At 31.9% G+C, this 24,195-nt stretch overlaps 1 protein-coding gene across 1 annotated transcript in view; it reads right to left on the minus strand.

Moving 5' to 3' along the window:
* The window catches only part of CASD1 (CAS1 domain containing 1), a 49,151-nt gene that overhangs the window by 14,474 nt on the left and 10,482 nt on the right, over positions 1-24,195 (minus strand). Inside the window, exons 4-12 of the mRNA XM_033088494.1 lie at positions 17,875-17,919; positions 16,813-16,875; positions 12,429-12,473; positions 11,874-11,997; positions 10,473-10,687; positions 8,445-8,867; positions 7,292-7,381; positions 1,943-2,062; positions 777-933 (exon numbers count right to left, since the gene is read on the minus strand). Of these exons, the coding sequence (XP_032944385.1) occupies positions 777-933; positions 1,943-2,062; positions 7,292-7,381; positions 8,445-8,867; positions 10,473-10,687; positions 11,874-11,997; positions 12,429-12,473; positions 16,813-16,875; positions 17,875-17,919 (1,282 nt within the window). The remainder of the gene's footprint in view (positions 1-776; positions 934-1,942; positions 2,063-7,291; positions 7,382-8,444; positions 8,868-10,472; positions 10,688-11,873; positions 11,998-12,428; positions 12,474-16,812; positions 16,876-17,874; positions 17,920-24,195) is intronic.

Here is a 24,195-nt window from a genome sequence, read left to right on the forward strand (position 1 = left end):
GATATCATAATGGAAGTCAATAGAAAATATTTTTTGATATACAATATTTAGTTGAAAGAGTTAAGTTAAATATATTATTAAAAATAAAATTTTTTATTGTTCCAGAAAGGGAAAGTTTTTATTTTAATGACATGATCTTAAAGGGAAAAAGCGTTAAGACAAATGACTTTGGCCTCACTTTGAACATCACCAGTAACTGTTTAAGTGAGATTTGAAGATGACAACCTTTTGGACTCTTAGGTTTCTTTCTAGGTAAAACAAGGTTAATAATAACGGTTTAAAGAGTTGTCTAGAAGATAAATTACATTAGTGCTTTAAACTTGTTTGACATAAAGGGCCTTTTGCAAATGAATGTGTATTCAAAATCTCAATATATATATATATAAGAAATCAAATAAAGCCAAGTTGTCAAGATTAAAGTGGGATGCAGGGAACTAAGCCCTATTTGGCTTTCCCTTCTCTCTTCTAGCTCTCTCCATCCGGCTCTGGACAAGACAGTTCAAAACTGTTGCATTAGCTAATAGGTAAAATGGCTTTGAAAAATTTAATTTAAAAAACATGGAAAACACATAATATAGATAAAAATTATTATTCTGCACTGTTAAATGCTACTAGCTGCAACATTTTAGAAACAGAAGAACTTTCAAAATGTCAATACTATACATAAATTTAAACTGTCTACATGTCTCAATAAAAACAATAGCCTTTAGTAACTAAAAAAAAAAAAATTAGCACATTGAAAGAATATATTAACATTAGTAAGAGAGTATATTTACCGTTTGCTTTTTTTTGGATTATTTGAGGCCACAGTGCTAAAGTAACATATATGACCATGAACCATACAGTGACCAAGGGAACAAAGTAATAGAATTGATAAGGCCGATCCATTACTATACATAACACCACTACCAGGAAATTGAGACGAAATAAAACCTATTAAAAGGAGAAGAAAATGGTTTTCATTCCAGATATTCATGAAGAGTAAAGACAGATTCTTTCTGACAGTGTATAAACATTTAAAACTAAAATAATAACTACAAGTATATCTTACTAATTCCTAAAATTATATTTGTTCTACAATCACTGTAAAGAGTTGAATATAAAATATTTAAACATGATTATATTAACTGAATCCCACCAAAGCACCACACTGAGCTGTTCTCTGGCTACAACTGCCATCTTGTTAAATACAGGGAAAGAATCATAAACCTCTTTCTTAAGGCTACAGTTTATAAACTGAGATTAGATTACCTCAAGAAAAGGTGTCTATTTCATCTCTATCTGATGTTGATTTACCCCATTTGAGATGAAATTGAAAGTTCTCATAGATACAAAATAATATTACTCAAATTAGAAAGTATCTTGGGGACTTCTGTAAGTTACTCCGACTGTGTGATGTCATTCAAAGACTAAAGAACGTGAGCAGATAGATATTAGAGCTGCACCACTTGCTATGCAACCATAGGCAAATTATTTAACCTCTCTGGGCCTCAGTGACCTCCTCTGTACACATGAAGATCACAACTCAGGATTGTAATGAGAGGTAAATAAAATAATGTTCAGGAATTGCCCAGCACAAAGTAGAAATTTAATAAATATTAATCCTCTTCTTAGAGAGAGAAAACAGCATATTATAACCATCCCAGGCAACTGTACATGTCTACCAAACTAAAGTGAATCAGCAATGTTGTCCCCTATGTACCAGTGCTTTTATTATACATTCATCTCACTTACATTTTTCCTTCCCTCAGTAGTCAATTATTTATCCCGAATTATTACCATAGAACACAGAAATAACACAACTTTAAAGTGCTATCTCATAAATTCAAATTATTCATTAAAATAACTATATATATGTATATATATATTTTTCTCAACAATTAGGCACAAATGCATGTTGAAGTGAAAAACAGAAAAAGAAAATAAGTGAATGCATTCCTACCTGACATACTCTATGGATTCCAAAGTCTCCTTTGATCCAAAAGTATGAGAAATGCCCATACCCCGTCTGAAACAGATATGCAGCAACCAGAACCCGAATGTGCATGTACACGGGCAAAAACTGTTGACAAAATATATGTTCGTAAAATACATACCGGCACTAACCATACCTTGAATTCTCATAATCAGTACATTTAACCAAGATAATGGATCACATTGCCATTTGGCATTAGCTCAATAAAAAGATTTATTCTCAAAAGTTAGGCGTCATAGCAAGGGTTAAAAAAATGTAGAAATCAGATAGACCTAGATTCAAATTCTGGTTCTGCCACTTATTAGCTATGTGACTTTGTCTGAGTTTTCTAAACTGCAAAATGATACTATCACTTCTTTCCTCAAAGAGTTCTTGTGAGGAATGCATGAGTTAATAAATATAAAGCACTTTGTACATTTCATCCAGTTAGAATTAAACCTGTGATATCTATAATAATTAATCACCATATACGCTGAATACCAAGTTCACTCTGGATTTCACATTTTCCCAATGAGAAAAAAAACACAAAACAAAAATCCTATACTTTTGGCCCCTTTAAGTCGACTTTAGACTTGTAAATAAAATTTTCACATGACTAATTACAATATTTAATTGTTTAGCAAAAAATACATATTTAAAAAGCATATGCAAAGATAATTTAGAAATATTATTTCCTTCTCACTCTGGTTTTATAAAACAATTTTATTTTACATTCCTACATAAATGTTGCCTTATGACCAAGACCCTTAGAATGGTTTTTCACTTACCATGGTTTTTCAGAGCATCACATCTTCACTTCTAAGTTGAATGAAATACAATATTTCTAATATGTATTTTATGGAGTCACTGGAAATATTATCTCATTTACAAGTCCTAATTATCATAACCTTAGAATAGTCATTTCACTTGTCCACCAAGCAATGGTCCTTTAGGTGCAAATTCATGACCTACACAACATAACTAGTGCACTGTTTTTAAAAATGATCTTTAAAAGTCTTGTTAAGTAACATTCAACTCTTGCAATTATAAGGCCATTCTTTTAAGGATAACTACTAAATTGATGTAAAAATTTTTTTGGCTTCTATTTTATGGACTAATCTGACCACCTGTGTAATTAATTATCCAGCATTAACACTGCTTATGGCCACTTTAGTTAATGTGCTTCCCCAAGTGACGCTCTGTAGGATAAAATACAATAATTAAGCAGACACCTTAACTAGACTTTCTAAGGCCTTGAATGTATGCATTTTTTTGCATATATTCTTGAATAAATCCTTGAACGTTTTCCTTTTCTTAGGGTTAATAGTTTTTCTTGGAAGGAAGAAAACCCTGAATTTATAATAATTCATAAATTCTTTAACACAGCCTCCACTCCAGTCAAACTGTTAGATTCTCTGTCTCCTAAACTGGTCCCCCTGTGCTTCCCTGTCACCTCTCCCTTGTTTATCTGTTTATTATACCCTGGAATGTTCTTCTCCCAACCACATGTTGTTTATTCAAATCCTATTCTTCTTTAGAGCCCTGTTCAAAATTTCCGGTCTTTACTCTCAGATGAAAGTCATTTCTCCTTCCTTTGAGATATTACAGTACCAACTATCTATATATCAGTTTTTATTTATAGTTCCTCATCATTAGTTTTTAAATGTCTTATCTCATCATTAGATCAGAAATTTTCAATGAGGGTATAACATAACATGTTAGAATCACAGCAATGAAGGTGGGAAATGTACTATTGAAATAACCTCAGGATTTATCTAATTTATCTAAACGTGTGCCCTTACTTCATTCTTAAAAGTACTCTAATATGCTCCCTTCGAGTATGTGAACACTAACAGTATCAGAAAACAAATTCCCAAGACAATGCATTCCATTTTCAGAAGGTCCTTGACTGCTATAAATTTACTTTTCATGAAAAGTTGAAATCTAACTCTGTAAAACTACCAACTTCAGTCCTAGTCTAGGACAGTACTATGCAATAGAAATAAAATGCGAGCCACATAGTAAATTTTTAATATGGCTACCAGGACATTTAAAAAGTTAACTAAATGAAACTAATTTTAATAAATATATTTTATTTAACTCAATATAGCTAATGTATTATCATTCGAACATATAATGAGGTGTTTTATTGTCTTTGTTTAATACTAAGTTTTTCAACTCAGTATGTTTACTGTAATTAATCATACTTAATCCGGTTTGCAATTCACTTTATGTATTACAGCACATCTCAATTCTGATAAAGCTCTGTTGAAGTGCTCAATAACCACCTGTGGCTACTGGCTACCATAACTGAGAGCCGTATGCACAGGCTTAATCACTTTTACATCTAAGAGTTCTACAATTATTTAAAAACAAGTTTTAAATCTAGGCTAACCATTCCCAATTACTTTAACCACTGTCCATAAAACATGCTTTCAAGTCCCTTCAAAACTGAGGCTGGACCTACAAAATTGGCATTTGGTTATTACCTTTAAACAGGAAAAACAATTTATTTAAATTGAATTAAACACTATCACAGTGAATTGCCAAGTTCATACCAATGTTGGATGATTTCAATAATTCTCCCAAATTTTTATTTTAAGATATCTTAAACCAACAAAAAGTTGCAAGAATAGTACAATGGATACCTATGTATATTATGCTGAACCATTTAAAAGTATGTTTCAGACTACATGATATCTTCCCTAAATATTTTAGCAAGTATTTCCTAAGAAGAAAAAATAGTTTCTTACCTGACCATATTATCATTATCATACCCAAGAAATTTATATAACAGTATCTATTGTGCAATCCATATTCAAATTTCCCTGATTGTCCCAGTAATGTCCTTTATGGTTTAAGAAAATGTTTTTGTTTTTGTTTTTATTTAGGAAATTGAATCAATGACCACACATTGCATTTAGTTGTCATTCCTCTTTAAGCTTTTAATTTAAACTGTTTTTCTTTTTGTATTTCATGAGCTAAGTGCTATTTACATGAAAAATTCAGTATTAAAAATATATTTAAATTCCAACTTCAGAATTAGTAGCTAGGCTGACTTTTGGTTCTGTTCTTTTTCTAGTCTCACAAATTTTCCGTCAAGACCCTTCATTCAGGTCCCTTAATAAAACTAATTTACAAACTCTCAAAGGAAAAACCCACAATGGAACATGAAACTATCTACTATATATAACTACTGTGCTATACTTTCCATGTTAAATTCATAGTATTTTAGTCATATTAGATATAAATTATGTTTTAAGAGAATGTGTATACCAGCAATTGCAATCTGCCGGACCATCTGTACTATTTTAATAATTCTCTGTGATTTTTGACACAGTTTCTATTTTATTATAAAAACACGGCACAACTAACGTTTGACGTATTTTACTTAACATAAAAACATTAAGATTAGGTAATTAAAATAATCGTGACAGTTAAAAAGACATTTTAATGAAGATGATCTCTCAAATATCCAAGAATCAAGTCCCAAAATATGTTAGAGCCCATGCTAATAATGCTTTGCTGATGTAGATACAGGTAATTTTTAACCACAAAATCCTGTAGTATAAAAGAACAAGGATATGTTAATTAATCATAACAAATGATCTGTTAATGAAAAGTATGTCCTTCCAGAACAGGGATTTTTTTAAATTGCAATTGAGGATGTATTGGGTGTAGTCTAAGATGTATTAGAATGCTAGCTTAGCAAATGATTATACTAGAATGCCAAATTGCCTGCATCCTTTTATGATCCAAATCCTTTCTGAAATCACTGAATTGAGAACTTAATCTGCCATTAATTCTTTCTGTCTGATTTTTTTTTTACAGTAGCATTACCCTTTAATATGTCAGCAATTAATTATGTCTCTAAGTGGTATTTTCTTAAAACAACCCCTGAAATTAATTTAATCTTTATTCATATGTCAGAGATATTTCTAGGATTCAATATGCATCTCTACTTACTTTTTGGAGAATCTGCCACATTTATTCTACAAACTCTGAACTGGGCTTATAAACTAAATTTTACTATCTTCATCTCTCATTGACTTGGATCTCTTTTACTGTCTTTGCTCTTCCATAGCTACTTGAATTCATTAGGTCCCTTTCAGTCACAGGAAATTTCACTGCTACCACAAATACACATATCATAGTCATATAATTTCAGTAAAAATTATACTTAATTCCTTTGCTTTTTGCCCTTCAAATAATCCATAATATCACCAACAACTTTTCAAAATAATAGAGGCTTAATGAAGATTAACATTACTTTCAAATTGTCAGAGATATCTGAAAAATCCCAGTATTATTTACCTTCTTAACTGCTGCTATGAAAATTTCAAAATACTTCTTTCTGGGCAACACTTCCCTGTCATCTCAATTTATCATTGATTCAAATACTATTTCAAGCCATGTGCTTTATATAAGCAAATAAAACAGTTCAGTAGTTCCCAAATTATGAATGAGTTTCTTAAATTTTTACGACATATTTGATGGAAATCAGTTTGTATCATCACTATAAAAGCTTATGTGTAAAGTGGTTATCAGATACCTAGGTTCACCCACAAAAGCTGTTTTAACTATAATGTAGCTGAAGTGTTACAACTCTGAATACATTTTTTTCTACCCTTGCTAAATCCAAGGTGTTCCCAGACCATGAGGATCTAAGTCTTTTAAAACACACAGGGAGAAGGAAGAAATGATTTTGTTCAGGTACAGAAGGCACTGGGTGAGCAAAGGAAGGGTCCTCCGTCTTATGGAGAAGGTAATACTTTGAAAATATGGCACATCTTACATGGTCTACAATGGCAGTCCATCAGTATTTGAGTTCTCTGAACACTGGGGCAAGAGAGTTCTAAGCTTTTTAAACTTTAAAAGTTTAAAAATATTTGGTCAAACTTCCTAAAATATGGTGAAGGGTAGAATGTAAAATAATCATCTAATTTGATTTCTTTTCATAGTAACTTGCCTATTCTAAATCCTTTGCAATTAAGTGTCATCTACAAAGATTCTTAGTAACTTTAAATTAGTTGTTCAACAGGATTACATGAAATAATATCCTTAGATTACCAGCTCTTTGTACTATATTAAAATTAAGGAGAAGTAAATACAAATAAATTATTGCCTTATCTATAAAAAAATTTTTATTTTGTTTTTAAAACTATACATTCTCAAAGAGTCAGGTGGTAGGAGAAGAATGGGAAAGCAAAAAGATTGGGCTAGAAATAAGAGGTGTCTCTAAATGGTAGAGGTTATAAAACACAAAAAAGTTGGTGCCCTGAAAGTAATATTAAAGTGACATTATTTCCTATATAATCTGAACTTCAAAATACTTACTGTACTTGCTCCAGAGATATGATAAATCAAAATCACAAGTTGCATCCATCCTTTCCATTCATCTGTTTGTTCTCTATTTAATACCTTAGTCTGTGTAAAGAACCAAAATCTATTTTAAAATTCTCCATGAAGCTATTATTTGGAAGCTATTATATATTAAGTATGTTAAAATTGTTCTTATGGGATGTAAAGTTAATGCTTTTGTCAAAAGATCCTTGGGGGTAAAACCAGTGAAAGACTGTTGTCATTTTATTTCTTGATAAAAGATATAATAAAACTATTTAAAATATAACATAAATTTGAAAACTAATATAAATTAAAAGATTTTTAAATGGTAATTCAGTAGATACTTATGTTTTCTATTAAGATTACATTTAAACTATGACGTGTTTGTAAATGAAAAAAATGGCATTTTATAATTTTCATTAAGAAAATCAGGATTTCAATTAGAAAAGATCTTACAGTTCTCTTATACTCTATTGTTAAAAAAAAAAGATAATAATAAACTATTATTATAGTTTATTTTCCCTAGGATTTTCTCACTGGAGATGAAGAACTGATTAATCATCCTCGTATGAGTTATTTCTTACAATAGAATTTATTAATGCAAATAAATCATTCCTTATAAAGGAGTTACACTAATATTCTGAGCAATTACAGCAATGCTAAAATAGGAAATTCAGAATATTGTAAATAGTGACCACATTATTATGTAAGTTCTAATTTGTGTGTACATATGTCGGACTGGATAAATATATAAATATAAAATGTTTGTGCACATAAGCATTTACTAACATAATTATATTTTTTTACTTTATAGAAGATAATAGTATCTCATGTTTGAAGACTGTTATAAAATTGGAAGCCCCTCTAATTTCTCCATCCCCATGCAGGCACAATAACACTAAGCCATGACATCTTTTTCATAGGTCATTATTTTCCAACTTTTCAACAATCTTCACCAGACTCTTTGAACTTCCTCAAAATTGTTTCAAAAAAGCAACAAAGAGTCCACTTAGTAAAGTACAACCACAATATTCCTTTGTCCTCTTCTATATACATGCATGTATATTCTGGCATGATATTTTTTTAAATCTAGAGTTTGTAATGAGATAAGAAAGATAAAATGAGCTAAAAAGAAAATGACTCTTACCTCTTTAGTATTTTCATTGTAAAATACTCCCAAAACCAAGATGTAGATAATTGGAATAAAGAAAGTTGAATGTGTATAAAATTTGTTTTCCTTCATAAAGAGATTTGCACGGTCACACATATAGAAATAAGCCATAATCAGGCCAAGTTTGCAGAAAGACTGTAAAAGTATTTCTAATTGAGACACAGGGATATTGATAATATTTTTCTTTCCCTCTCCACTTTCCAAATCAGTACATGACTTATTCTTCCGATGAGTGTTACGATGTATTACATAAAAAATTAAATATCCGATAATAGATATAGTGAAAAAGCAGGCAGCTAGCTTCTGTATGAGAGTAAGAGGAGGCCGAGGCTGACAACAGGAACCGTCTACAGGCTTCAAAATCTTATTGCAATACACGTTCATGAGAATCATTGCACTCTGTGAACAAATCAAGTTATTTGGTTATTATCTTGTCAGGAATGCATTTTGCATTAGATTTTCTCCTGTGAATACTACCGACTTTTCAGCACTGAAACCAAAATGCTTTTCATTTTTTGCTACATTTCCCAAACACTCATGCAAATAATGGTATTCCTTCAATCTGTAATAGCTAGTTTGGGGCTTTTCGAACTTCTTGGGCTATGATCTATAGTGAAAAATTCATTTTATAATATAACCCAGACACATATATAGGAAACAATGCCTATCCTACTACTTGAAATACACTCTCACATTTTTCTGTTCTATTCTATATATATTTTTAAATATTCATTTCATGGCTTCTAGTGGTCCGTGGCCTTCAGTTAAGAAAATACTGAGAGATGTCAAAGACCAAAAAATTTTAATTAGCCCACTTTTAATACAGAAGTTACCAGGATACTTAAGATAGAGTCCCAGTCCTTAGATGTGAAAAAAGAAAACCAATGTAAAATAACTGCCACAAAAAATAACTCTTAGCTAATAATATTTGTAATATGCCTTTTATTTGGTTTACAGTTTATGAACTATTTAGGATTCTACAGTTTTAAGATTTCTGATGTTAAATAAAATGTGGAATCTTCAACATGGTTTCATTATAATAAAAATATTCTAGGCAAACTGTCAAGATTCTATCTAGTTGAAGGTTCAGTCAAATCTACTTTTATAAAAACTTTGTAGTCTGGGCATCTTTGGAACTCTAAGATGATTGTATTATTTAAGCATAAACATTCAAAGTGCTCAATCTTTTAGAAAACCTCATCCTTTTAGCCCTGAGACTTCAGGAGGTTCTGTGCCTGGCACTCTTGCAGATACTAGCCTACAAACTGCATCCGAAGGTTCTTAACTACTAGTTCCAGGAGGTTCTTAGAGTAGATCAAGAACCATGTGTGTAGATACACAAACATGCGTTTTTCTGTAGGAGAGGAACAAAACCACTGCTTTATATCAAACACTCAAGGTTATGCGATCCTCAAAAAAAGTTAAGAAATCACTGCTTTATAAGAAAACAACAATTCTAAATAATATCTATTTGTACTATGTGTGAAAATTCATAATTATGCAGCTCTCTTTCATACTTAACCTAACATCTCTTTCCATCTGTTAATATGGATTTTTTTCAGTATTTATTATGTATCTTGAATAATGTTTAGGGTATAAGAACTATAAGGAAATAATCAAAATTATTCTACATATTAAAAAATGTGCTCTTCACAGAAGCTTAATCTTGTAATTTTAAGGTTTAAGGTAAGAACATAAAACAGTTGTTTTCAAACATGAAAACTTATAAACTTCTTATGAAACAAGGTATATTAAGAACTAGCACTCAATACATGAAGTTTCATTTCCTCCTTTCCATAACTTCTTTCTCTCTTAGAGTATATTAAACTCTCACATATATTCAGCTCAGTAATGAAAGCAAACTTATTTCTAGATGTATGTTTAGGTAGAATAATTACAAGTATTTAGGATTGCAATGGAATAAATTAACATTTAGAGTGAGTTACAGCTATAACCATTGTCATAGATACTATAGTCTCTACTGACAGACACAAGAATTCTTACAGTTTCTCTGCTTGATTCTGGAAGATGTAAGCCATCCAAAGATTCCATGATGGTTTCTTGAGCAATTAATTTAGAAACACTGAACATCTTAACATTTGATTTAGAATTTCTCGTGCTACTATTCAAAATACTGACTGCAGCTTCATTGTAGGCATCTATCTTCTCGTTAGTGATCATTTTCCTATTTTCACTTAATAGATCTTCATAAACAGGATCTGCACATGAAACACATTAGTAAAAACACATTAAAAAAATCCCTATTGGTAGAAATTGTGGGCATACAACTTAGTTGACTGCATATTTTTGTTGTTAAAGTTCAGAGGATTCCAACCACCTAATAATTCATTTTTAAATAAAGCTGGCCAAGATTTGCAATAGATTTCCTATCTTATATTCAATTTTTGAATCAATCAATATCTCCCGTAGACTTAACTTTTATCCCGCCTCTCTTAGGTACACAACTTTCAGGAAACATTTTTATCTTCCATTATGTCTTAAGAGTTTAAAATTTTTGGATGTTGGCTTATACTGGCTAAGGCAATTTAAAACTGGATTGTAGGAGACTACCTGATTAAGAATAGCAGCCAGTCTTTTTTTCCTCCTGTCACTGTTTAATTTTGCAAACTTTGTTCATACAATTAAGAGGTGATATTGAGGATCAAGTTCTCTTATCATTTACCATAAACAATTTAAATTTAACTTTTTCTCATTTTAGTAAGAGAAAGGTTAACAATAAGTCTGTAAATAGAGATTGTGGGAGAGATTATCACCAGCGCTTTTATTTCTCTCAATTTGACATTCAACTTGGAAATAATCATGAGTTTCTGACAAATAACTTGAATTGCTAAAAAATCCAAGGCATTTCATATTGTGCTAGGCATTAAATAATAGACATTCAATAAACTCCTGAAATGAGTCGATCTAATGTCAACTTTCTCTTAAAGAATTTCATTACCAGGCATAAACTTGATGGTATGAATATAAATAATTCTGTCAATTCCAAAGAATATTTACTTTCAAATGAATCTAACATTATGAAATAGACAATAATTTTTTCCTATATTTCCCAATCACAATAAATATACTTTGTAAAAAACAAATAATCAGAAGGAAGTATCTCATTTGTTTTAAGAATGTATTCTGCAGCCATTCTGTCTGCTGGGGTTCCTCGGAGGATATATTTATTTATTTATTATTTATTTTTTACATATTATATATATTAGTCTGTTCCTTAAGTTCAAAAAGGGAAAGAAAATAACTCAAATTTATTCTAATTTTGCAAACCTTATTTCAAAATTTATTCTCATAAAGCTGTAATTTTGCTTCTTGAAATAGAACATAATAAAAGCCCATGCCTCAAAATATATACAAAATGACATTTTTCCATTACTCATTCCTTACCTTGTAAGACCCAATAAACATCACTAGTCTTCGCCAATTTTTCTAAAAGTGGTGCTATGGAGGTAATGTTCGTTTTATACTGGGAAAGCGCTTCGTTGCTGCCATTATGAATCTTGATAGACCACTAAGACGAAGTAAAAATTAAGCATTAATTCAGCATCTATCACAGAAAAGTTAAAGTATATAATTTATTGTAACAAAGATTATTATTTAAGATAATTCCCATTTTTATTCAATGCTAGAATTATGGTCAAATTATTTCATGAAATATATAAAGGCAGTTAGAAACAGCTGATAAAAAATTAGAGTTTCAATATATAATGTTCAAGGAGAAAACAATTTTAGATATAAAATAATATTGACATTTAACAACGAATTTCCTAAGATCATTCAGAACTTTTTATTAAACTTCATCAGTCTCATTAATTATAATAGAAATAGGAATTAAAATATGAGTACAATCAAAAATTCTATTTAACATAAGTTAACTTTTTCTTAGCATGTCTTTAGGTATGAAACAAAAGTCATTATGTAAGAATACAGATAATAACTTACCGTGGCCGCTCCTGCTACAATCACATGGGGCTTTGCGACAGAATCCTAAAGAAAGAAAAATCTTTATAATAGTGTTTTATCCAGTTCAGGGAATTAATATAAGTAACACCACTTAATGTTTTCCCTTAAATTTCAGTTCTTCTTCCTTCTAAATGTGTTTTAATTTTCTAGAGTTCCTTACTAGATTCTTATTATAACAAGATGGACAACCAATGCCTAAAAAAACCTTACCTGGTTATATGGTTAGTCACGATGGCATGAGGCTCGTATGGTTAATTCTTTGGTGTTCTTTACAAAAACTGCAGAAACCAAAAACCACTATGGAAATCTAATATGGCCTAATATTATTCTGAATTGTGAGTATACTGCTTAAGAGTAAAACGCTAGTATATTATGTCGGCCAATTTAAAAGTATTCATAAAATACACAGTTTATGTTAAATAAAATGTAAGGTCAGTGCCCTAAAGAAACAATCTTTTGGGAAAGCTAAGTCCAGTATGCATTGAATAAAATAAACTGATAGTTATTATAGACTACAATGTGGGGAAAAATAAGAAGCAATTTGGTCGAAATCCTCCTCAAATGCCAATTGTACTCAGAATGGTTTATAGCTGAAGCTTGACAGAGATAAAGCTACAAGTTAAGTTTTCTCACTCCTGAGTTCAATGTACCTTCCACAACATAGAAGACTTGATATTACAATCATGTGCACAAGAAACAATTAAAAATAAGAAATTAGAAACACATTAGACCCATATGTAAAATTAAAATGAGTTATTGTCTTATCATAAAAGTCATCGACACTTTCACAGGAAGCTATGAAAGCAGAGAAAAATAACAAAATTAACCTATTTCCCTTCAGAGATATTCCCATTTCCAGTATAGCACCCTTAACCGACCTTTCTGAACCTGTACCCTTGTTTCATGAGATATATATAATAGCTTCCTGCCTATCTCACGAGTAGCAAGAATCTATATTAAAATGAGCTAATTTAAGAGAAAGTACAAAGTGCTTCATTTGACATTGTTATTTTAGTGAAACTTTTTCCTCATCCCTAGGTGGCTCCCTGTCCCACCCTTCTTCACTGTGCTTATCCCAAATATTAGTTTCGTTATAGAGGTCCCTCTTGGCCGCCTCCTCCCTCTCTACAGCAAGTCTAATTCTTCTCAAACTTCAAAGAGAAAATAGAATTCATCTGGCTTGTGTGCTCTTGCCTTCCCTTCCTTCCTCCATTCTTACAACTTCATCCATATGTTCTCCCAGACTATCTTCCTCTGACAAGTGAGTAAAGAAAGTATGTCCCTATTCCTCTTAATGGCTAACCCTTTACTCTATGTCTATATCCCCTCCCTTTCTTACTTCCAGGGGTTGTATCCATTATCTCCTTAAACTCGCATATTATCAGTGTCAACCGCCTTCTCCACTCTTCTTCCCACAATCTACAAAGTGTTAAATCATTTTTATCCTCAAAAATATTCCTTTAACCTTGTCTCACTCTCAAATTCTTCCCCTTCACACCTTTAGCCAACAGGTTACTTGGAAGAGCATTCTGCCTTCACTGTGCCCGTTTCTTTCTCTCTCATTTATGCCTCAATTTATCACATTCTGATTTTGGGCTTCAGTCCATTAAAACTGCTCTTAGAGTCCATTAATGAACTCTGGATTGCCAAGTCGTATAGCTTCTTTCTACTCTATCTAGGTCCTAAAGTGGCACTACTGACTATCCACTTTTTAAAACTCTTTCCTTCCCTGTGTTATCTGACAGTTATTCTTCTCCTACTTTTTCCTCTTACCACTTTTACCTCCCCTTCTTAGAATCTTTTGGATAGTTCCATTCCTAAACTCTCATCTTTATTCTCTAAACTCTGCCTATTCAATTTTTCCACTCAAGCAACTTCAAATATCACCTCACTCCATACCAAGATTCCCCAAATCCATCTAAGTAGCTCAGACTTCTTAATGACTACCATTCACCTACGGATTTAAATCTAAATTGTTGGTTTCTTCACAATTTAGTCTCATTTCCTACTACTACCGCACTATATCACATCATTCTCCTGTTTAAAACTTTCAATGGTTCTCCACTACCCTCAGGATAAATTCAACCCAATATCCTTATTTTCAGAAAACACATCCTGAATATTAAGAAGTAATCAGAAAATGGATAAAGTAAATCTACACCCCATCAAATATAGCTTAGGATATTATTCATAAACTAGTGTCTGCTTACCTCATCTCTATTCAGCTCTCTCCCAAAATAAAGCACACAATATTAAAAACCAAAACTAAACAGAAATAAAGGAGCACTTTGAATTTTAGCTCCAGTAACATTAAAACCATTGGTGATTCCCTGAATAGGCTATATACTTTTATCTTTGCATATGTTATTTCCTGTGCACGGGAAACCCTCCTTTCTCACTCCAAACCCTCACCTTTAAGGTCACTTTATCTGAAAACTAGTTTTGAAAACTTTTAAAATTACATTTAGTGCCTATCCTCTGTAATGCTGTTGTACCTTATAATTCCCTTATTCTGGCACTACATTGCTACCTTAATTACCTATATCTGCCACTCATCCAGAAGCTCTTTGAGAACAGGAATTCTATTTTAGTTAACCAGGATATTAACAGTGTCTAGCCTAGTGTCTAGATTTGTAAATATCTGTTGAATAACAGTTGAGTTGGCTAAATTCAACTCTGCTTGTATGCCTTTAGATTTCTATAGGGTATATGATTATACGAGTCATCTTTTTGACCTATAGTTCTTTGGAAATATCTGCTCTCTAAAGCTTTCTTAGATTATCACCTACATTCTAACCAACTCCCATCCTAAGTGCCTCTATCCATGGTGCTTTCCTAGTCCTTTGTGCTCAATCTATTGTTACACTTCATCTCAGCATATCATCATGCATCAGAAAATCACTGTCACTTAGTGTGGAAATTCTTCAAGGGCTGAGAGGGGGGCTAACTCCCAGCCACATCCATAATACCCAGCACAAAGCTAGCAACAGTACATAAATAAAAATACGGATCTTTGTATTCTCAGGCTAGCAGCTTACTATGGAAACAGTAAAAAAAAAAAAATAATCAATACATATATACTCTTTGAATAAATAAAACCAATCAACTAATCAATCGGGTAATTACGTGGCCATCTACCTAAATAAGTTAAATCTTTCCTTTCTCCCAATAACCTTAAAGAGTCTTACAACAGAATCTAATGTTCCAAAAACTAGTTTAGCAAATTATAAGAACTGAAAATCTGGATATAAAACATATCTCCAGGTTAGTAAATAACAAAGGTTTTCTTTAGACTTGCAGGTTTTCTTTAAACTTATAAATTATACTGTACTGATGTTTATGAATTTCTACTACATTAATAGATATAAATTCAGGTCTAGCACAAATATAAAACCTATGTTTAAATCATTTGAAATGTACATATAACATTATTCTATATTTCCAGACATTTAAAATATATAAATAAAAAACAAAACACAATTATGTAAGACTCCAATTTACCAGAAAGTTGAGTTCTAGAAATTGTATGTTTATTTTCTTTGAAAACTTAAATACATTTTCTCAAAGAAACAAAGTTAGAAATGTTGACCAGGTTCCCACCAGATCTTACAAAAGCTTATTTGGTGTATGAAGTGGCTGCAGTACTAAACATTTACTGTTAAAAGATGCAAAGAAAAAATACCACTGTAGCACAAGTAATCAAGCAAAATAAGGTCAACAGAATTGAATACTGTCTTATCCATCCCAAATGTAAATCCTTCTGGGAAACAACACACATTTAATTAAAGGAGCGATGAGGCATTATGGAGACTACCACGGAAATTCTAAAGTGGTCTGGTGGAAACTTAGGGGTTTTCTGATCTTAATAGCATGCTTGCCTTTATATGTGATTTATCTCTGAACATTATGAACCAAAACATACCAGTCTCAACTTTTGGGTCACAAATATAATGACAAAAGGGAAAGAAAACAGGCTATTAAAAAAAAAGTTTCCTTAAGTAGCTGGGCATGAGTGTCAAGAACGAAGTGACAAAATGCTCAAGAGAATGTGTATTGTGCTAGAAAGATTACTTAGGCTTGAATTAACTGAGCTACAGCAGTAACAGAAAATTTTAAGTCTGGAAAGTGTGGGATAAGCACAATCACCTTAGGGTTAAAAGGGTGATAGCAGAGATACTGGATCAGAATACTTTCACTTCTCAGTAAAGTGATAGAATCAATTCAGCACAGCTTAGTTGCTATCAAAAAGGTATGAAATATAGAAGTGGGACAGGTGAGGAACGGGAGAAAAACAATGGATGTTCAAGAGCTTCTACAATTTGGTTGCATAAAACCAGAAAGGCCTACATTTTCAAATACAGACCTCAGTCCACACCTTGATACACTGTTTCATAGAACCATTAACTTCTGGATGCCACAGAAAATCCTAAGAGAAATGTAAGAAAAGAAAAAGTCAAAGAAACTGTTAAATCTACCTTTCAAAGTAAACACTAATATATCTCTTACTGTACTTACAAGTAAAACACCACCTGTCTATAACGTCTTCATCTCCCATCTCAATTTGGCAAGAGTTTCACAACAGTTCCTGTATCCACTTCGTTCCTAAACTACGTTCCACATTTTAGTCAGAGTAGTCTCAAAAATTTAAAATGTGATCTTGCCACATCCCTGCTTAAATACTCAAGGAATTTAAACTGCCCTCAGAATAAATTCAAACCCTTAAAATTGCTAAGAAGGTGCAGAATGTGGTCTCTGCCTAGACATTCTGCCTTTTCTCCTGCCACCTTCCCCCTTGCTCTAAGTACCCTTTGGGTTCTCCTGTAGCTCCTGGAATGTTCTACCTGCTCCTTTTTCTCCAGCACTTTGCACATACTCTTCCTTCTGCAGAAAGTGTTCATAAACTCTTCCACTCTTCTTACTAATCTCTGAGGCTTCAATTCAAACATCATTTCCTCAATGAGGAAATCTACTTTTAGTTTCTTGATCTGGACCTTCCTAATGCCCCATGTTTTCCTTTTTGCCATCCTTATCACACATGCATTTATTTGTATGTAGAAAACTAGAATGACTTGCAAGCTCCATTAGGTGTGGGATATTTTTGTCTTGATTCCCACTGTATTCGCAGTATCTAGAAGTCACTGCTGACTGGGAATTCAGAAAATTCATTAATCCTGAAGACATACTGATTTCAAATTAATGTACAGAATTATTTTTTCCTGGATAAAAGTCGAGACCAAACTTTCTATTTTATTCCACAAAATGGTGCACACAAACATTTATTCAATTATTTTACTATTCTTATCCACTATCAATACACTGAAATATATTTAGTATGTACAAAGCATTAGCCGATCTGCAAATAAATTAGCCAATGAATATAGTTTCGACATTATAACATTTTGCTTACTATTTTATATGAACTTACCACTTTAACTGAAGCAATCTTGTCTTCAAAAGGAATGTTTTCATGCTGCCATAAAAAAGGAGACAACAGAGAAATATTAATGAATAAATTTTACGTAAATAATTCTCCCTTTAGCTGCTTTTGTTGGTTTATTTATGCATCATATCTCAATTATCTATATTCAACTTGAAGGGGAAAAGACCTGCATAGAATATCAAAAAGTGACACTAGTGAAATTGTTTATATTTGATTTTCAACATCTAAGGTGTAGCTCAAAGATAAAACCTCAATTACAAACAAACAGATATGTGAACATGCCTATATAAATTATCTTTTTGCCAAGATTGCCATGATTTTAATTTAGTCCCAGTATTATGTACGATGGATTGCTCCACTACATTTCCTGAGTTCATTTCCGTTAGACAGGCAGGACAACACGACTAGTTCTGGCTGACATAAATTCTGGGCTGAATTTCCTGAGGCAATCCTCTAGTCTCTGATTTAACCTGGTGCAGAGACAGAAGGACGAAATGTTACAATGGTACGACTAGAAAATGGTAGAAATTCCAACAGCAGGAATCCCTGAATGACTGTGTGGAGCAAATGAACTTCTGTTTTGCTAAGATTCTAGAGTGCTTTGTTGCTGCTGCAGTATCTAATCCATTCTTACCAATATAAGAGTATAGGTCCTGTCTGAACAGGAATAGACGTATATGACTCTAGGTTATTATAGGTTTCACTTTGAAGTCAGTAGATCAACAGTTCAGTTGGAGAAAAAATTAAAATCTGGAGACAAGTCCTTGTAACCAAAGGTTCCATATAAAGAACAGAAATCCTTTCAGAGTTAAAAACCCAGAGTAGGGTAGGGACAGAAGATGTCAATAAGAAGCTAATTCTCTTTCTAAAGCCAAGGTTGAAATGTTTTCATTAATTTAACTAGACATACAATATTTATTTTTATATCTCTGTGAAATTTGCTTTTACCAACAACCTAACTTTTTAAATGATCCTTAAGCATCATTTCCTGAAAGGTTCTTGGGACCATTAATTCAATGGCATGTTATATGAAAAGACTATCCTTGGTGAAATAAGTCTGGGAAATACTGGGTCAGACAAAATCACACAAGTGTTCTCTTCCTACCCCATCCCGACTTTGTTAAAATTCTTCCTCAAAGGAATAATATGTCATGAATTTCCTTTTTCCTAGTTTTGCATAGCTCAGTTGATTCAACCTCTTTCTTCTTTTCCTTTATTATTTTAATGTGACAGTTGATATATACAAAAGAATATGCCACATGTATGTAAGTCACAAAGCACAGTAAAAATATATTACAACTCATGAACCCATGGCACACATCAGCGCATTACCAACACAATGAATATCCTGTGTGGACCTCTCCCTCTTAATTCCTTGCTTTACCTAAAGGAAACTACTATTTTGAATTTTGTTTATATATTTTTTATTATATAGTTTTATCACATGTATATGCATCTTCAAATAATATATTGTTTAGTTAACTTTCTTTCCAACTTTTAATTTTTTAAAATTTCAAACTTACAGCAAAGTTTGCAAAGTTGAAGAAATTATAATAACCACTCAAACACCCTTTTGCTGAACTATATGAAAGTAAATTGCAGATATCATAACATTTCATCACGAAATTCTTAAGCATATATCTCCTAAGAACATGGACATTCTTTTACATACTGTAATAGTATAATCCCGCCTAAGAAATTTGACAGTGATAAAATATTATCTAATCTAATATACAGCCCATGTTCAGATTTCCCTAATTTCCTGATGTCTTCTTTATAGTTCTTATATTTTAATCTAGAATTCAACTAAAATCAGGCATTGCATTTAATTGTTATGTCTCTTTAGTCTCATTTAATCTAGAACATTCCCTGACTTTTTAATGTATACATATTAAATTTATATATATGTCAATTTGTTATATCAATATACATTAAATATTATATTTACTATTTTTGTTGAGTCTAGGTCATTTGATGCAATGCACCAAATCTAGATTATAAACAGCACTGATATGTAATTACCTTCTTGGATATGTCTCTTAATATATGTGTAAGAGTTTCTCCAAATAGTTCTAAAGGTTGTCTATACAAATGTTCACCCTGACATGATAATGCAAATTATCTTCTGAAGTGTTTGTAACAATTAATACTCATTAACAGTTTATGAGACACAGTCTCTCTAATACACCCTGTCAGACTTCATATTTTTGCCATTGTCAAGTTTTTTTTTTTTTTTTAAATTTATTTTTAATTTATTGGGGTGACAATTGTTAGTAGAATTACATAGATTTCAGTTGTGCAATTCTGTATCACATCATCCATAAATCACACTGTGTGTTCACCACCCAGAGTCAGCTCCCCTTCCATCACCATACATTTGATCCCCCTCACCCTCATCCCCCACCCCCCAACCCCCTTACGCTCTGGTAACCACCAAATTACGTTCCCCAGATTAATTTTCAAACCCCGTGGCCATCCTGTGGTCACCAACTGCCCTCCAATCCCCTCACCCTCCCCCCCCCCCCCCCCCCCCCCCCCGCCCATCTAGCAACCCTCAGTTTTTCCTCATTGTCTCCCAAACTTTTTCTGATTAGTTCATTCACTTATTCTTTTCTTTAGAATCCGCAAATAAGTGAGATCATATGGTACTTATCTTTCTCTGTCTGACTTATTTCGCTTAACATAATGTTCTCTAGATCCATCCATGTTGTTGCAAATGGTAAGATTTCTTTCTTCTTTATGGCTGCATAATACTCCATTGTATAAATGTACCACAGTTTGCCATTGTCAAGTTTTAATTTCTGTCAGTCAAGTAGGTATGGTCTTAATTTGCTAATTACTAATAAGGTTAGATTTCCCTGATTACTAATGAGATTAAATATCTTTCATATTTACACCAGGATTTATGTTTCCTCTTCTGTGAAATGCCTGGTCATGACTTTCCTGTTTTTGTTGGGTCATCATTTTTATTAATTTGTGGTTCCTTATATCTCCTGGGTATATGCTACAAATATCTTCTTCCATTTTATAGCTAGTCTTTTTTCTTTAAGGTATCTTTTGATGAGCAGATACTCTTAATCTTAAATACATAAATTTATCTTTTATTTTATGGTTAGTATTTTTTGTTTATGTAAGAAACTTTTCCCTACTTGAAGTAATGAAGATATTCTCCTACATTTGTTTTCTAAAGGTTTCAAAGTTTTGGCTTCCACATTTAAGTCTAAATTCATCTAGAAATGATTGTACTTGGTGGTATAAGGTAAGGGTCCAATTTCACTTTTTTCCTTATACATAACCAGTTGCCTCACCACCATTAATTAAATAGAACTTCCTTTCCCCAGGGATCTTCAGTGACATATCTATTACTTATGAAGTCTTTATATATGCATGTGTCTATTTTAGAGCTCTATATTCTGTTCTGGTTTCTTCGTTTAGCTCTACCAATACCACAGTCTTAATTAATACAGAGTTAAAATAAGTCTTGATATTGGGGAAAAAGTCCTTTCCACCAGGTTCTTCATATCTGTCATGGTTATTCTTGGTCCACTGCTCTTATATATAAAATTCAGAATCAACTGGTAAAGTTCCACAACAAACCCTATTAGGATTTTATGCTAATTATATTGAACCTATAGATCAATTTGGAAATAACTAACATCTTTACAATACTGAGTCTTCCCACTCCAGAATATAGTATATATCCTCCATTTAATTATTAATATATTTTAAATTACCTTTGGAAAAATTTTATGATTTTTTTCTACATATAGATCTTCCCTATTTGCCACTTTTATTACTATATATTATATGGTTTTTGTTACTGTTGCATACAGTATATTTTTAAATAGTGTTTTTTAAACTCCATATTCCTGGGATGTTGCTATGAAACTAATTTTAACAGATTTATTGAGTTACTAAAATGAATTTTTTTTTTAACTATAATGATTTTTGTGTGTTCATCTTATAACCAGCTATTAAAATTTGTATTACATCTAGTAAATTTTCTATAGATTCTTTGGGGTTTTCTATATGGATCATTATATCATATGAAATCCTGAGTTTACTTCTTTGCATTCCAAACATCTCTAAATTACCTGTCTTTGGCTAAGGACCTCTAATACAATGTTGAATAGAAACAGAAAATATGAAAATCTTTGTCTTCTTCCTGACTTTAATGAAAATGTGTCTAGCATTTCACCATGAAGAACATTTACTGTAGGCTGCTAGAATTTTTATCAGGTTAAGTTAGAATATAAAGGAACCTACCTAATAGAGAAACAAGGATACCAATTCTCTGATATTTTCAGAACTTGCATAATGGCCCAATATATGGTCAAAAAACATTCCATGCGTGCTTTGAAAAGATATATTCTCTCAATTTTTAGTGTATTAAGTATTGAGCCATAAGTTTGTAAAATCAGTATGTTAATAGTCTACTATGTGTTTACTAATTTGATTTCCTTATCCTATCATTAATTACATGAGCAGTGCACAGTTCTCCCGCTATGATGGAGAACTTGTCAACTTCTCACTATAAACATATTAATTTTTGCTTTATGTATTTTAAAGCTAATTTATTAAATACTTACAAGTTTAAAATCTTAGTGATTTGAACTTTTCAACATTAAAATGTATCTGTATCCCTGATAATGCTTTATGCCTTAAAATTTACTTTAAGTTATCTTTTTAAGTAGCAGAAAGTTCTTTTAAAATCAATCTGAGTCTGTGTTTAGCTGACAAGTTTAGACTACTTGCACTTATTTTGATTATGTTTCCATTATATTACCTTTTGATTTCTAGTTCCTTCACATATGCAGATTTTTCATACATGCATGTAAACACCAAGTTTTACATGTACATGTAAATGGCTTTCTATATATGTGTGCATGTGTATGTATGGGTATGTATGTGTGTGTTTGTATCTATAAAACACATTTGGCATGAGTTTAGTTTTGTTTCATTTTTTTTCTTCTTCAGGTTTGGAATTTATAATTCCTAATTCTATCCTTTTAATCCTTGCCCTTGAAGTTTTACTAGGCATCTTTAACTTATGTTTTACAGTAAAATAATACCTTCAAGAGTAAAGAGGATATTGGAACGTTTTAACTATGATCATTTCCCTCTGACTTATGTTATTATTTGCCAGTTCTTTAGTATATTCTTTTTATGAAGTATAAAAAAAATTATTTATACAGGCACTATTTGTTTAGATTTACAGACATGTTTACTATTTTCTCTAACCATTCCTTCTTATATTTCATAATTTTTTTCTGACTTATATCCTTCCTTCCTGAAGTTTATCCTTTAGAAAAATCCTTTAGTATAAGTCTATCTGGCAATAAACCCTTACAGTTTTTGTTTATCTGAAAATGTCCTATATTTCAAGAATAGAGAAATTTATATGCTAGGTATACAATTCTAGGTTGAAATTTACTTTTTCCAGAATGTTAAAGCTATTATTTTACTGTGTCCTGGCTTCCAATATTACTACTAAGAAATGTGCTGGTCCAAAGCTTAGTTTTCTACCTACGGGGCATTACAGTTATTGGCACCTGTCTTCAGGGCAACCTGAATCTCTGCTGCATGCCTACTCTTATTGTTCCCATCTCTGGTTTTGCCTCACAGTTTGTTCCTTTTCGGGGAGTGTCTCCCATTTCCTTAAGTTCTAGAAATACACCAGTAAGTATTTTTTTTAAATCTAGGATTCAGTTGGTTTGAGGTAGAAAGGGCCCCCAGAGTGTCTAGTTTGCCCTCCAGCTGGAATCAAAACAAACAGGTTTCTTTGCTGCAAGACTTCTCAAGTTTTTAATATCCTAGCCTAAATTAAAACCATCTAAGAAGGGGTTATGATATCCAGCTCTGCCCAAACTTACTTGACCAGAGCTTCTCACAGAATTAATCTTCCACAAATCACAGTTTGAAATAAGTCCTACTCTAAAGCTTCTTTTTTTTTTAAAAAAAAGGATTGCCTCAATACAGGAAAGAAACAAATTCAAAGAATTATTTCAATATTCCTGTTCCGACCATCCAAGGCTAAATATATATATATATTTATATGTACGACATATATATATGTCGGCTTTTATAATATGCCAAGCTGCACTAGGCACAAGAAGTGTATTTTTAAAAAACAATAATAATACATAATCTCTGTCCTCAAGTTGCTCAGAGACAAGAGAACTAACTAAAACACAAGTTGGCAAATGCTCCACTAGCAGTTTGAACTAAATAGTTTCTCAACAACTGTTTCTTTAAGACTGTGACAAACTGTCTTTGTTTCCTTTTTAAATGCATATACATTTAAAT

The sequence above is a fragment of the Rhinolophus ferrumequinum genome, chromosome 20, assembly GCF_004115265.2.
Source record: "Rhinolophus ferrumequinum isolate MPI-CBG mRhiFer1 chromosome 20, mRhiFer1_v1.p, whole genome shotgun sequence".
NCBI lineage: Eukaryota > Metazoa > Chordata > Mammalia > Chiroptera > Rhinolophidae > Rhinolophus > Rhinolophus ferrumequinum.